Source organism: Elaeis guineensis, chromosome 13 (genome assembly GCF_000442705.2).
Source record: "Elaeis guineensis isolate ETL-2024a chromosome 13, EG11, whole genome shotgun sequence".
Lineage (NCBI taxonomy): Eukaryota > Viridiplantae > Streptophyta > Magnoliopsida > Arecales > Arecaceae > Elaeis > Elaeis guineensis.
In genome coordinates this window covers 48,342,948-48,355,805 of record NC_026005.2, presented here as the reverse complement: position 1 = coordinate 48,355,805, position 12,858 = coordinate 48,342,948, and the positions used below count along the sequence as shown (strand labels likewise).

Below are 12,858 nucleotides of genomic sequence, written 5' to 3'. Positions count from 1 at the left end.
GGAATTTTGCATGATCTCTCATACAGGTCATTGGGGTGGTTGTGGCTGATACACATGAAAATGCAAAAATTGCTGCAAATAAAGTACTGATTGAATATGAAGAACTTCCAGCAATTTTATCTATAAGAGAGGCGGTTAATTCTTGCACTTTTCTTTCTAATACTGAGAAATGTCTGGTAAAAGGAGATGTTGAATGGTGTTTCCAGTCAGGTGCATGTGACAAAATCACAGAAGGCAATGTTCAAGTTGCAGGCCAAGAGCATTTTTACTTGGAGCCGAACAGCAGTCTGGTTTGGACAGTTGATGATGGAAATGAAGTTCATATGATCTCCTCTACACAAGTAGGTTGAAGTTCTTTGGCTGCTCAATATTATGCAATGAACAATTTGTGATGCAGCTTATGATTGTTCAATACATAAAATATTGAGTGATTCAGTTCATTTCTGATAGCTTGAAAATTGTTCTAGCATTTTTGTATCGACCATTATCTTTTTAGCAGCCCAAGTATTCCATTTTCTTCATCTAGAGAATGGATTCATTATAGAAAATGGATTCATTTTGTGAATCATTTTCCTAGGTAATCTCTAACATTTGCTATCTTTTTTATTTCTTATTTCTTATTCCTCTGTATGTTTGTATGTATATACATATGTACATGTATATATATGGCTACATGAAGTATGATGCCTTTTGGGCCTTGCATAATGCAGATCCAGTAAGGGACTTCATTGCAATAAGTTAAAAGAACAACAAAAGGGATGAAAGCAGTGTTACATGCACCAGTCTGAGATCTCCATATAACAGTATAGTCGATTAGATAGAGTTCATCGGAGATAATATAAAGTCTGAATCATTAGGGATAAATACCAAGGAGGTTGTTTGGAGAAGCCTCTTAGTTTGATTTTTTTTTTTTTTAGTGGTTGGAGTTATTGTTCTCTTGTTTGATGAGCTGGTTCCATAGGAAAATTCTCTGACTTGTTTTCTAAGGTTTTAGGTTTATTTAGGCTGTAATACATGCATGAGACTATAATTCTTACTTTTGTACCACATCACTCATTTGCAATATTTGTTCCTTGTAATGTGCTCTTTCGTAACAATTTTTTAGATAGTAGCCACATCTTTCTTCTTCTTCAACTTCTTCAACTTCTCCTCCTCCTCCTCCTCCTTTTTGTTTCTTCTTCTTCTTATGCTTCTCCTTCTCCAGCTCCTTCTTCTCCTCCTTCTGCTCCTTCTACTTCTCCTTGTTCTACTACTCCTCCTGCTCCTCCTCTTTTACCTTTTTTGGCCTTTCTCTATGTTCTTCTTCTTCTCCTTTATCTTCTTCTTCTTATTCTCCTCCTCCTTGTTCTCCTCCTCCTCCTCCTTTTGCTTCTTCTCTCTCCTCCTCCTTCTCTACCTTCTCCTCCTCCAACTCCTCCTTGATGGAGGACCATCCATTAATAAGGAATCTAGTGCATTTATGTTACATGCAAGTAAAGAAATTAGGAAATTTTATTTTATATGAAAATTAGGGAATTTGAATTTTATTTTGTTTGGGTCCTAAATTTATTTGGATTATTGTATTTTATTTTTTATATGGGCTCTGATTAGGGTTTCAAGTTGTCCATATAAATTTATTGCTGTGTTAATTGAGCATACAATTTGCATTATTGAGAATACAAAATATTGAAATATCCTCTCTTCTCCCTGCCTTCTTTTCTTCACTTCTCTCTTCTTTTTCTTCCTCTCCCCTTTTCTTCTTGTTCTCTCTCTGTCCTGCATCAATTAGTATCAGAGTAGGGTATAACAGCTGATCCTGAAAAGGTTAGAGCTTTTAGAGAGTGGCCTGAACCTTCTGTTCTTAAGCTTTGTAGTTTTTGTGGGTTAGCTTCTTCCTTCAGGTGCTTTTTTAGGGGTTCTAGCACTATCATGGCTCCTATCACTGATTGTATCAGGAAGGGTTTCATTGGACTCCTGCAGCTGCTAAAACTTAGATAGAAATTCAAAAAAAAAAAAAGATGACTAAGGCACCTGTTCAGAGGCATCCTGATTTTGATAAATTTTTGAGGCTGCTCGTGATGCTTCTATGGTAGGTATACGTGGTGTTTTAAGCCAGAAGTGTCATCCCATAGCTTTATTTAGAGAGAAACTTTCTGAGGCTAGGTAGCAGTATTCCACATATGATAAAGAGTTTTATGCTGTGATCCAGCCTCATTGTTATTGGAGATATTATCTGCTACTCAAAGAGTTTCTACTCTATTCTGACCACTTAGAATTGTGGTACTTAAAGTCACAAAAGAAGTTGAATTGTAAGCATACTGAGTGGGTCGAGCATTTGATTGAGTACTCCTTTTATTCTCAAACAGCATTCAGGTGTTGAGAATAAAATAGCTAATGGCCTTACTAGGAGTAGTTGCTGTCCTTCACTTTATGACTATTGAGGTTACAGGATTTGATAGGTTGAAGGATGAATATGCCATGTGCCTTGATTTTGGTTGATTTATCAGGAGGTTAGTAGTGGTAACCATAGGGAGTAAGCTGACTTTTTTATCCATGAGGGTTACCTATTTAGGGCTACTAGGTTATGCATCGTGCATACTTCCCTTGGGGAATTCTTAGCATGGGAGATGCATGCAAGAGGTCTATCTGGGCATTTACGAAGGGATAAGACCATTGATTTTGTTAAAGATAGATTTTATTGGCCTTCATTGAAAAGGGATGTAGGTAGAATAGTTTTCCAATATTGTACTTGTTAGTTAGCTAAAGCCAAGAAACAAAACAGTGGACTTTATATCCCCTTGCCTGTGCCACACATGCCATGGAAGGACTTAAGCATGGATTTATCTTGGGATTACCTAGAATAGCCCAAGGTCATGATTTCATCTTTATTGTAGTTGATCGATTTTCCAACATGTCATTCCATGTAGTAAGACATATGACACCTCATATGCAGCCAAATTGCTCTTTAGGAATGTCGTCAAGTTGCATCAGTTACCTAGTTCGGTCGTGTATGGTAAGGATGTTAAGTTACTTTCGGAAGATACTTTGGAAATTATGTGGTACTAATTTGATGTTTTCCTCTGCATTCCACCTCCAAACCGATGGTCAGACTGAAACACTAAATCATAGTTTGAGTAATTTGCTTAGATGTATCGCTAGAGACAAATAGAGTAATCGGAACTTGGTGCTATCTACTGCTGAATTTGCTTTAATAACTTTGTTCATAGGTCTATGATAAGAGCCATTTGAGTGTATTTATGGATATCACCCCCGTACCCCTATTAATCTAGTTCCGTTGCCACCCAATACCGGCGTCCTTGAACCTGTAGAAAAATTTGGCCAATGTCTATGGATATTAGGAGTGAAATCACAACGAGTAATGAGGATTATAAACTTGCTATTGATGTATGTTGTAGGCTGAGCTTAATGTAAGAGATAGTGTCATGATTCACCTTCGTCCAGAATGCTTGCCTAAACATTTCTTCAAGAAATTTCATGCTCGAGCCATTGGCCAATTCCCCATCATTAGAAAACTTGGACCCATGGTTTGGCATGCCACCTTGTACTACCCGAAATGGGGTGTACCATACCATACCAGTACTATATCGGTATGCTATACTGACACTGTCATACCATATCGTACCATGTACCGACGCTATAATAGGATTTTACTAGTGGGGGGGCCGGTATCAAGACAATAATTCTTGCTTGGACCTAATGCATATTTTCTTGATTTACTTGGTCATATGAACATTAGTCTTGTTTCCAATATGGAGGATTTAGTACTTTATCGAGGTACTTTTGAGCCTCCTGCTTTGCCATCTAGTGTTCTTGCTGGTATTTTAGTTTCTAATGCGCTACATTTTCCTCACAAAGAGATGAGATTGAGACAGTTTTAGATAATGAGATTGTTACTTCTTCTGATGGTGGCCTCGATCCTTATCTTGTCTAATGCCGCTTTTCATCTGATACTTCTTGGATTTAGATATTAGAGTTTTATGCCTTGGATCTTGAGCTTCTTGAGCGGTACTTATAGTCAAATTCTCAAGAGTTAAGGTTTTGCCAATTGAGAGAGTATGACAAAGGACCATTCATCAATGAGGAATCTAGGTGCACTTATATTAGACCTAAATATAGAAATTAGAAAATTTTATTTTATATGAAAATTAGAAAATTTGAATTTTATTTTATTTGTATTCTAAAATTTTATTTGGACTCTATTATTTTATTTTTATACAGACTATTTTTAGGGCTTTGTTGATCAAGAACACAATTTGCATTATCGAGAATACAGAACATTGGGATAACCCCTTTCTCTTTTCCTCTACCTTCCTCTCTCCTCCTCCTCCTTGATGGGATAAAAATCATCTATAAATCATGTCAATTGCTTTTCAAAGGTTTTTGCCTGAGTTTAAGTCCCTTATTTGGGTTTTGATAGCACCTATTAATTTTTTATTCTTTACAAATATAACAATATACACGGCAAAGTTATGAAACCTTGTTGAACCCTGATTCTTGTTAGTGAGACTCCATGAAATCTCTTAACCTGAGGACCTAATAGCATATAGATTCTGCGTTAGGGTTCGCCGTACCGGGCCAAACCGCCCGGTACGGGGCGTATCGAGCCGGACCGGTGCTCAAACGGTCCGGTTCGGACTTTTTTTCGAGAAACACCCCGAACCGGTACTGAACCGCTCGGTTCGGTCCGGTTCGCTTCCATACCGTCCAAAATCGGACGGTATGGTCCGGTTCGGTCCGGTTCGACGTGAACCGAACCGTACCGACAGCCCCATGTGCCAAAAGTGAGGAGGGGGAGGGGGGGTGGGGTCGGAGACCACATGCATAAAAGAACCCTGTTACCCTGGTTTGGAGTTCTCTGAGATGTCTCAGAGAACTCCCGAGGGTCCGAAGGTCTCAACGAAACCGTTGAGACCTCCGAAAAATTAGAAAAAAAGAAAAAAACTCCGTCAAATTGCAGGAGTGGTTCGAGAAGAGGCTGATCTTTGGTCGGAGGTAAGATAATATGTTATTTTCTTAGTAAATATATATTTTTTATTTTTGTTGTTAAAAATAGGATAAGAATGAGAAAGAATGAAAATAAGAGAAAATCATGCCAAAATCTTGTGATTTTGGGATGATTTAATTATATGTGATAGATCTTTGGAAGATCTATACGATGACATCAAAATTATTAATTTTCGTTAATTATATATTTTTTAAATATTTTTAAATATTTATTTATTTAAAAATTAAAAAAAATTTAAATTTTAGGAAAAAATTAGAGTTTGGGAATCATGTTTAGAATGATTCAAACTACTTAAATCTAATTTCTAATTTTTTTTCAAATATTTGAAATTTAAAAAATATTTTTTTAATTATTTAAATTTAAAAATTTAATTATAAAATAAAAAATATATAAATATAGTGTTATATTTTAGTTAATTTAAAAATATTATTTGAAGCATATAACATATTTATTTTGAATTTATAAGTTTTAAAATAATTATTAAAATTATTTTAAAATTATATATAATTATTTTAATTATCGTTAAACTATCATGTTTTGTTATACTTGCATATATTTATAAGAAAAAAATTTAGAGCATGACGTTCGTTCACTTTAATTAATCAGCTATTTTATAGTATATATTTATTTATATAAAAATTATTAAAAAAATAAAAAAAAATCAGTGTTAGTTTTGAAATTGAGAATAATGTTTAGAATGATTCAAAATAATTGAAATATTTGAATCTAACTTGAGATTTTTTTGAAATTTTTTTTGTAAATATTTAAATAGTAAAAAATATTATCAAATAAAAATATATGTAATTAATGTTATATTACAGGTAATTCGAAATAATTAGTATTTTGTTATATCTGCAGAAATGAGTAAGAAGAAAGATCAAGAGCGTGACATCGGTTGGGATCATGGCGAGATGCTCTCGGCTCGGCATCATTGGAGATACAAATGGTGCAACACAGAGTTCAAGGGAGGAGGAGTGACTAGGTTGAAGCAGCATCTAGCTGGTGGTTATCTTGATGTGTCGATGTGTCGGAAATATCCGCAAGAGGTTCGACAATTGACGAAAAAGTACTTTGCTAATTCGAATGCAGCGAAGGAAAGGGCAAAGCAGAAAAAGACCGAAGTAGACCGTCGAGCTGCAGAGCCATCTTCTTATCACTCTGGAGAGTCAAAGGAGGCTTCTGCTCCAGATGATGAGGAGGCACAGATTGAGGCGCCATTCATGCGAGCTTGGCGGATCAGTACCAGCAGGAGGAGATGGCCCGGTATAGAGACCGATTCGGGCCATCATGCTACGAATCAGGATCTGGATCAGCGACTGGTAGGAGAGAATTTGAGTTCAGGAGGACTACCTCAGTCAGAGAGCCTGGTAGTAGAGGGAGCAGACGCAGCATGTCTTCTTTGTTGGAAGCTTTTGGCAGTAGGAGGAGGTCCTTTAGAGATATTCCAGCAGGAGCCAGCATTCAGGATTTAGATCCACATGTTTTGCCCAGCAAGGATTCAAAGCAGCAGAGAATTGACAGTATGCTGAAAAAAGATAAGAAGAAGGATATGTGGCGAGCTATTGGATCATGGTTTTATTTCAGTCATATTCCAGCAAATGCAGCAGTCAATCCTTACTACCGATTTGCTATTTCAGCCATAGAGGCTGCCGGCCAAGGTGTAGATCCTCCAGGATCTAAGTACATCTATGGTCAGCTTCTTGACAGCAATAAGGAAGATCTGCAGAGATGGATTGCTTCTTACAAAAATAAATAGCCTACATACGGTCTGATAGTGATGTGTGATGGTTGGACAGATCCTACTAGGCGGAGCATCATTAATTTTTTGACATACTGTGATGGAAAAATATTTTTTTACAAATCAATCGATGCTTCAGATAAGATGCACGATGCCACATATATCCTTGGTCTGATGGAGGAGGTGATTGATTCAGCGGGTGAGCAGCATATCGTGTAGGTCATCACAGATAACGGACCACAATATAAGACTGCTGGAGAGTTGCTGATGGAACAGCGACCGCAGATATACTGGATCCCATGTGCTGCACATTGCATTGATCTTATTGATGGATATCGGAAAGATTCGTAGGGTGCAGCAGGTAGTGGAGATTGTCCAAACCATTACTAGATTCATTTACAACCACACATGGGTTCTTTCATTGATGCGGATGTATACTGGAGGGGAGATCTTACGACTGGGTATCACACGGTTTGCTACCAACTACATAGCACTTGATAGTCTTCTTCAGAAGAAAATAGCCCTACATCAGATGTTTGTCAGTGCCGAGTGACAGGAGAGCAGATATGCGAGGGCCGACACTGATGGAAGTTATGTGGAGAACTTGGTGACGAGTCAGTCATTTTGACAGCGGATTGAGAAGATAGTGAAGGCTATCAAGCCTTTATATGAGGTGCTTCACGCCGTGGACAGCGAGAGATACCCCCAGATGGTCTTCCTATATTACATGATGGAGAGGACAAAGAAACAGATCAGTGAGAATGATCCCAAGCATGCTCAAGAATTCATTAACATTATTGAGCGCCGTTGGGACTATCAGATGGGTAGAGATTTGCATCTAGCTGGTAAGTTTGGATTCAAGAATGTTTTAAAATATTTTTTCGAAGCATGAAAATAAAATTGTGCTTAATCAGTCTTGAAATTTATCTGCAGCTTATTACTTGAATCCGAGATTTCAGTATACTATTCTGGGGATAGATATGGATAGCGAGCTTCTTGCTGCTCTTCGCAATGTCATATATAAGATGGTGCTCGATCTAGAAATCGCGTCGTTATGTCTGCAAGAGGTATGCTAGTTTAAAACAGATGTAATTATTCAACTGAATTCGATTTAATATATTTATAAATAATAAATATATTTTATTTCAGACGAAACAGTTTAGAGAGAGATCAGACAGTTTTGGAGTCCCATCAGCTGTCGTAAGCAAAAAGCAGATGAATCCAGGTAAATTACATATAAATAATGAGCAATGTAGATTGATATGTAATTTTGCTTAATAATATCATCAAATTTGATATATAATTTTGCTTTTGTAGCTGAATGGTGGATTCATTTTGGAACGTCAGCAGAAAATTTGAGACATATGGCTGTCCGTATTCTTTCTCAAACGGTCTCTGCTAGTGGCTGTGAGCGTAATTGATCCACTTTCGCCTTTATCCACAGCAAACAGAGAAATCGTCTGACACAAAAATGCCTCGACGATCTTGTATATGTTCACTACAATCTGAGGTTGAGGCTAAAATGTATTCAGAAGAAAGTTCAGTTGAAGTACACTGATCCGACGCTGGATGATTATGCCGACGAGGATGACGATCCGATCATCGGATGGCTTGCAGGTCAGCAGCAGGAGCCAGAGCTTGATGAGCCAGGATCCCCTCCACGACCAGCCAGTGTGGTGGCAAGGGAGATCAGGGTGGATCCAGGGCAATGGGCAGAAAAAATATTCCATATAGGGTTCCAGCTGATCAGCCACAGTCTGAGGGGACATAAGGGACTCGTTCATCACATGACTCGTTATCCGATACATCTTTCCAGAGATTCGAGCGAGAGATGTATAGACGTTCCTCCCGGCAGCAGCAAGAAGGCATCCATCCTCCCAATCACAGAAAACTCAGTCACAGAGGGGCACAAGGGGGGAAAGGAAAAGACAGTTGCATGTGTACCACTCTCGAGAGTACAGGAGCGATCTGGTTCAGATACGGATATCAAGGAGAGTGATGATGATGCTGGTAGTAGTAGCCATGGATCTGATGATCAGAGAGGAACTGGAGGATAGGAGATCATCGTTTATGAGACACAGCCACAGGGTGATATTCGATTCATCGGTGAGTCTCAGTTTACGCATGTCATACAGAATAGTGATCATGGTGGACGAGTCGGTAGAGATCGTGGGGAGTCGATTTCATATAGACGATGGGCTCCTAGAGGTCGTCCAGCATATGATGCAGCTGCGGACGATCTTGCACGTGGAGTAAGATCCATGGATGTATCTGGATCATCCTCGCATTATGGATTCTATTATCTACAGCCACTTTATGATCCATATGCATATGGTGCATTCGAGGCATCATCTTCTAGTGGTTACTATCCTATGCAGCCTGGAGCAGCTCCAGGATCAGATTTTGCTACTGGCATATTTGGATGGGCTCCTCCATAATCGTACCATCATCTCGAGGATACTTCTCAGAGTCAGAATTTTAGCGAGAGGTCTGAGATGTTTTACAATCCAGAGAGGATGCCTTATGGGATGATGAATATTCGAGAGTACGGTGCAGCTTGGCTAGAGGGTTGGACTGATGTCCCTTCAGACTATGTTGATGATCCAGATATCTACGAGCGTCACAGACACTCGATAAGAAATTAAATGCAGAGTACATTTTAAAGTTCGTATATCAGTTATTGCGCTTTGTACTTAAATATTTAGATACATTTTAATGCGTATTTTATATATTTTTTTTTTAGTTTTAAGATGACATAGTTGAAATATAATGTAAATAAATATATGTTTGAAATTTTGGATCAAGAGTCTTTGTACCGCAACCTAACTCCAAATTGAACCCAAATATGTCAATAATATGCAATATAATGCCATATTGAGGTTGTATTTATCAATTATTAACTTTAAAAATAAAAAAAAAATAAAAATCGAAAAAAATTATGTACCAGTATCGGACCGGTACGCTCGGACGTACCGTGTGTCGGTATGGTACGGTACCGGTATCGTACTATACCGGTCCGGCACCGGCTCGCCATCCAGTACCGGTACAGCAAACCTTGTTCTGCGTCTTTAATATTTTGAGGATTCTCTACTATCAGGTCTGGATTGCACTTCCAGATTTAGATGAGCATTGGTAAATTTTGCCAATGTGGGTGTGGCATAATCCCTCAATTATGGCAATTTTGTCTATTTCTTTAGCAAAATAATGTTTAGATCTTCTTAGATAGGCTCTCAAATTATTTCTAACATATAGTTGGACTCTAATATTTTCAAACTGGATAGTAAGTATCAAAGCAAAAACTTTTCTTGATTAGCCATGAAGCTAGCATATTTATACTTTTAAGTTTTAACACTTCCATCCAATGTACATGACTATCATATCTTGTACATAGCTATGATATATGCTCAATATGCATAGATTAGAGGGAACAAAATATACATCAATTGATAGCATGATGTCACAACCCAAAATTTGAACTTGATTGAATCTCGAGAGCCACCAACATAATTGATTAAAACTTCATTGAAATATAATATCCTCAAAAGCAAGGTCTATCGGACTAGTACTGAGGCTCGTTCTGGCTGGTGACTGGTTCGATATTGTTTCAGTAAGCATGGTACCAAGAGGTGTACTAGACTCGAGCAAGGAAGAGGGGGTGGGGGAGAGGGAGGAGGAAGAGAGAGGGAAGGGAGGGAGGGAAGGAGAGGGAGGGAAAGAGAGGAGGGCTTATGGGTAGGGGAGAGGGAGAAGGATAGGGAGGGAGGTTGGTAGGGAGAGGGATGGGAAGAGAGATAGAGAAAGGGATGGGGGCTTATGGAGAGGGGAAAGAGGGAGAAGGAGAGGGAGGAAGAGAGAGGGAGGGAGGGGGGAGGGTGGGTAGAGAGAAAGGTGGGGGCTTACCTCGATATCAGTTAGCATAAGTCAACATCAAAGGGGGAGAGCGCAAGTGAGCGGAGAGAGAGTGCTCCCTCACATGTTTGGTAGAGGGATTTATAAATCGAATCGACCCATTGAATCATTCTAATTTTGTGCTGGTTCAGTTCGGTACAACTCGAATAACCCGGTTAAGGTTGGTTCGGTGAATGGTGCTCAAAGAAAACATGGCATTCAATAATACATAACTAAAAATGCAGATAAAAAAATAACTCATCATTTAAGATGAAATATACTTTACAACTTGAATATATCCTCTAATACACAATACTATACCTTCAAATGATATTAACAAGTTTTGAAGTCTCGTCAAGATGGGGAATGTCCCATGCTGTTCCCATGAGATAACGGGACCTAGGATGGGTGTGGGACCCCAAAACCATGTCCATTGGCCATTCCACATGTCCCACCTTCATCCTAGCTGGGACACTCACCAATATGGTCATCTTGCATCCACCTTGCCAACGAAAATGTCGATGGTAGTCATAGGCCTCTCCGCTACTGGTGGCGATCAATTGCCTCATCTCCTTCGCTGCCCGTTCCAAAATCTGAAGTCGAGGACTTAGGGTTCAACTGTTCAAGGCCTTCGGTGCCCAACCGGTGGGACTCTCCTATGTCAGCTATCATTGGGTTGAGCGGGATGAAGAGATCAACGAGGAAGGGATCAATGGGGAGAGAGAAGGGTGACAGGAGGGAGAGAAAGAGGGAAAGGGCTGAATGGGAGGAGGGTGAAGTAATTAAAAGAGGTGGAAAGGAAGGATCAAGAAGGGGCTAGCGAGTTTTTTATTTATTTATATTTTTTCATAATTTGATTCGTATCTTTTAAGTACATTTAGTTATTGTAAAAACCTTGCATTGCATTGTGTTGGTTGAGTGGTTAGGCAGGGGAATAAAGAACTCCGCATATGTGAGTATGCTTAAGGTCGTTGCATATTCTTTTTCTCAAAAAATTGTATAAAATATTAAACTATCTGTAAAAAAATAGTATAAAAAAAAGAAAAAAATTGACTATAGTTATTTTTTTAAAATAATATTATGTAGAAGAAAAATAATATAAAAAAGAGGATATATGTATATATCATTGTATATACATCTCTAACATTATATATTTAGAAAATAATATTATATAAAAATCAAGAAAATTTTTCGAGTAAGTTCATCCTTTGTTTCTTATAAAAATTTATAAAATCTTTCTTGCTCATCTTGATTCTCTTTAATAGTGGTATTTTCAAACTTAGAAAAATGGTCACCATGTTAATTGTTTGAGCAATAACTTATAAACATGCACTTATTTTCCTAATTCTTATTTTGTTACACAATATGACAGTTTTTCTTCATCCCCACTCGATATCTAAGTATCAATTGCAATTGTCAATACTAAAGTACTGAAAGGTAATAGTGGCTGATTACGTGACAAAGCTTATGTAGTAAAAATTGCCACTTTTCATCCAACCACATCATTTTTGCCTTGTCAATAACTCATCCGCTATTTTAATTATAAGAGATTGTTACTTGGTAATGAAAAAAGAATCTCTAATAACCTAGAAAGCCACAAGAAATTATAGTGTCAACTTTATATATGTATGAATATATGTATGATTGAGCAAATCAATATATATGATAGCATATTAAGTAGGACCAATTTATTTTAAATATATTACTTTTGAAGGTCAAGTATGTTTAAAAAATAAATAAAAAAATAAATTTTAATAGATGTTGTAAGCAAAAACTCAAAAAATATAAAAGGAGGTTCAAAGCAAATATCGGGACACTCAATCGGCACAGCCATCGATATGGGGCAGGATGTGGAGTATCTTGTTATGTGGGAAAATCAGGATGCTCCTATCCCATAGGATTTAAAATCTTGTACAAGATTTTATGTGTGGCGGGACTGGGGGCATCTCGACTGTTTTAGTCCATTCCTGTGAGAAAATAAGATCGGAATAGGGTCAAGCACCGAGACCCATGCACATAGGGAGAAGAAGAAGACAGAGGAAAGAAAGCAAGGAAGGAAAGATGAAGAAAGGAAAAAAGTGAAAGGAAAGAAAAGAAGAAAAATGAAAGAAAGAAAGAAGAAGGGACAAGAAAAAGAAAGGAAGGATGAAAGGAAAGAGAAAAAAGAATAAAAAGGAAAAAAGGAAAGAAAGGAAAGCATAAGAAAAAGAAATAGAAAGGAAAGGAG

General features: G+C 37.8%; 2 protein-coding genes across 3 annotated transcripts in view; both read left to right on the top strand.

The window, feature by feature from the left end:
• LOC105056188 (xanthine dehydrogenase) overlaps positions 1–12,858 on the top strand; it is a 94,282-nt gene that overhangs the window by 44,515 nt on the left and 36,909 nt on the right. For both annotated transcript variants that reach the window (XM_073248060.1, XM_010938299.4), the window contains exon 6: positions 27–341. In XM_073248060.1, coding sequence (XP_073104161.1) covers positions 27–341 — 315 coding nt within the window. The remainder of the gene's footprint in view (positions 1–26; positions 342–12,858) is intronic.
• Positions 5,877–10,379, top strand: LOC140853202 (uncharacterized). The gene is made up of 4 exons (XM_073247295.1): positions 5,877–7,588; positions 7,677–7,810; positions 7,893–7,968; positions 8,061–10,379. The coding sequence occupies exons 1-4, from the start codon at positions 7,453–7,455 to the stop codon at positions 8,162–8,164; spliced, it is 450 nt and encodes a 149-aa protein (XP_073103396.1). The 5' UTR covers positions 5,877–7,452; the 3' UTR covers positions 8,165–10,379.

Excerpts from the sequence above, each read along its gene's own strand:
- LOC140853202 (XM_073247295.1), top strand. The coding sequence starts at position 7,453 with ATGGTCTTCCTATATTACATGATGGAGAGGACAAAGAAACAGATCAGT. Across the intron at positions 7,589-7,676 it reads TAGAGATTTGCATCTAGCTG|CTTATTACTTGAATCCGAGA; the intron begins GTAAGTTTGGAT and ends ATTTATCTGCAG. Across the intron at positions 7,811-7,892 it reads CGTCGTTATGTCTGCAAGAG|ACGAAACAGTTTAGAGAGAG; the intron begins GTATGCTAGTTT and ends ATTTTATTTCAG.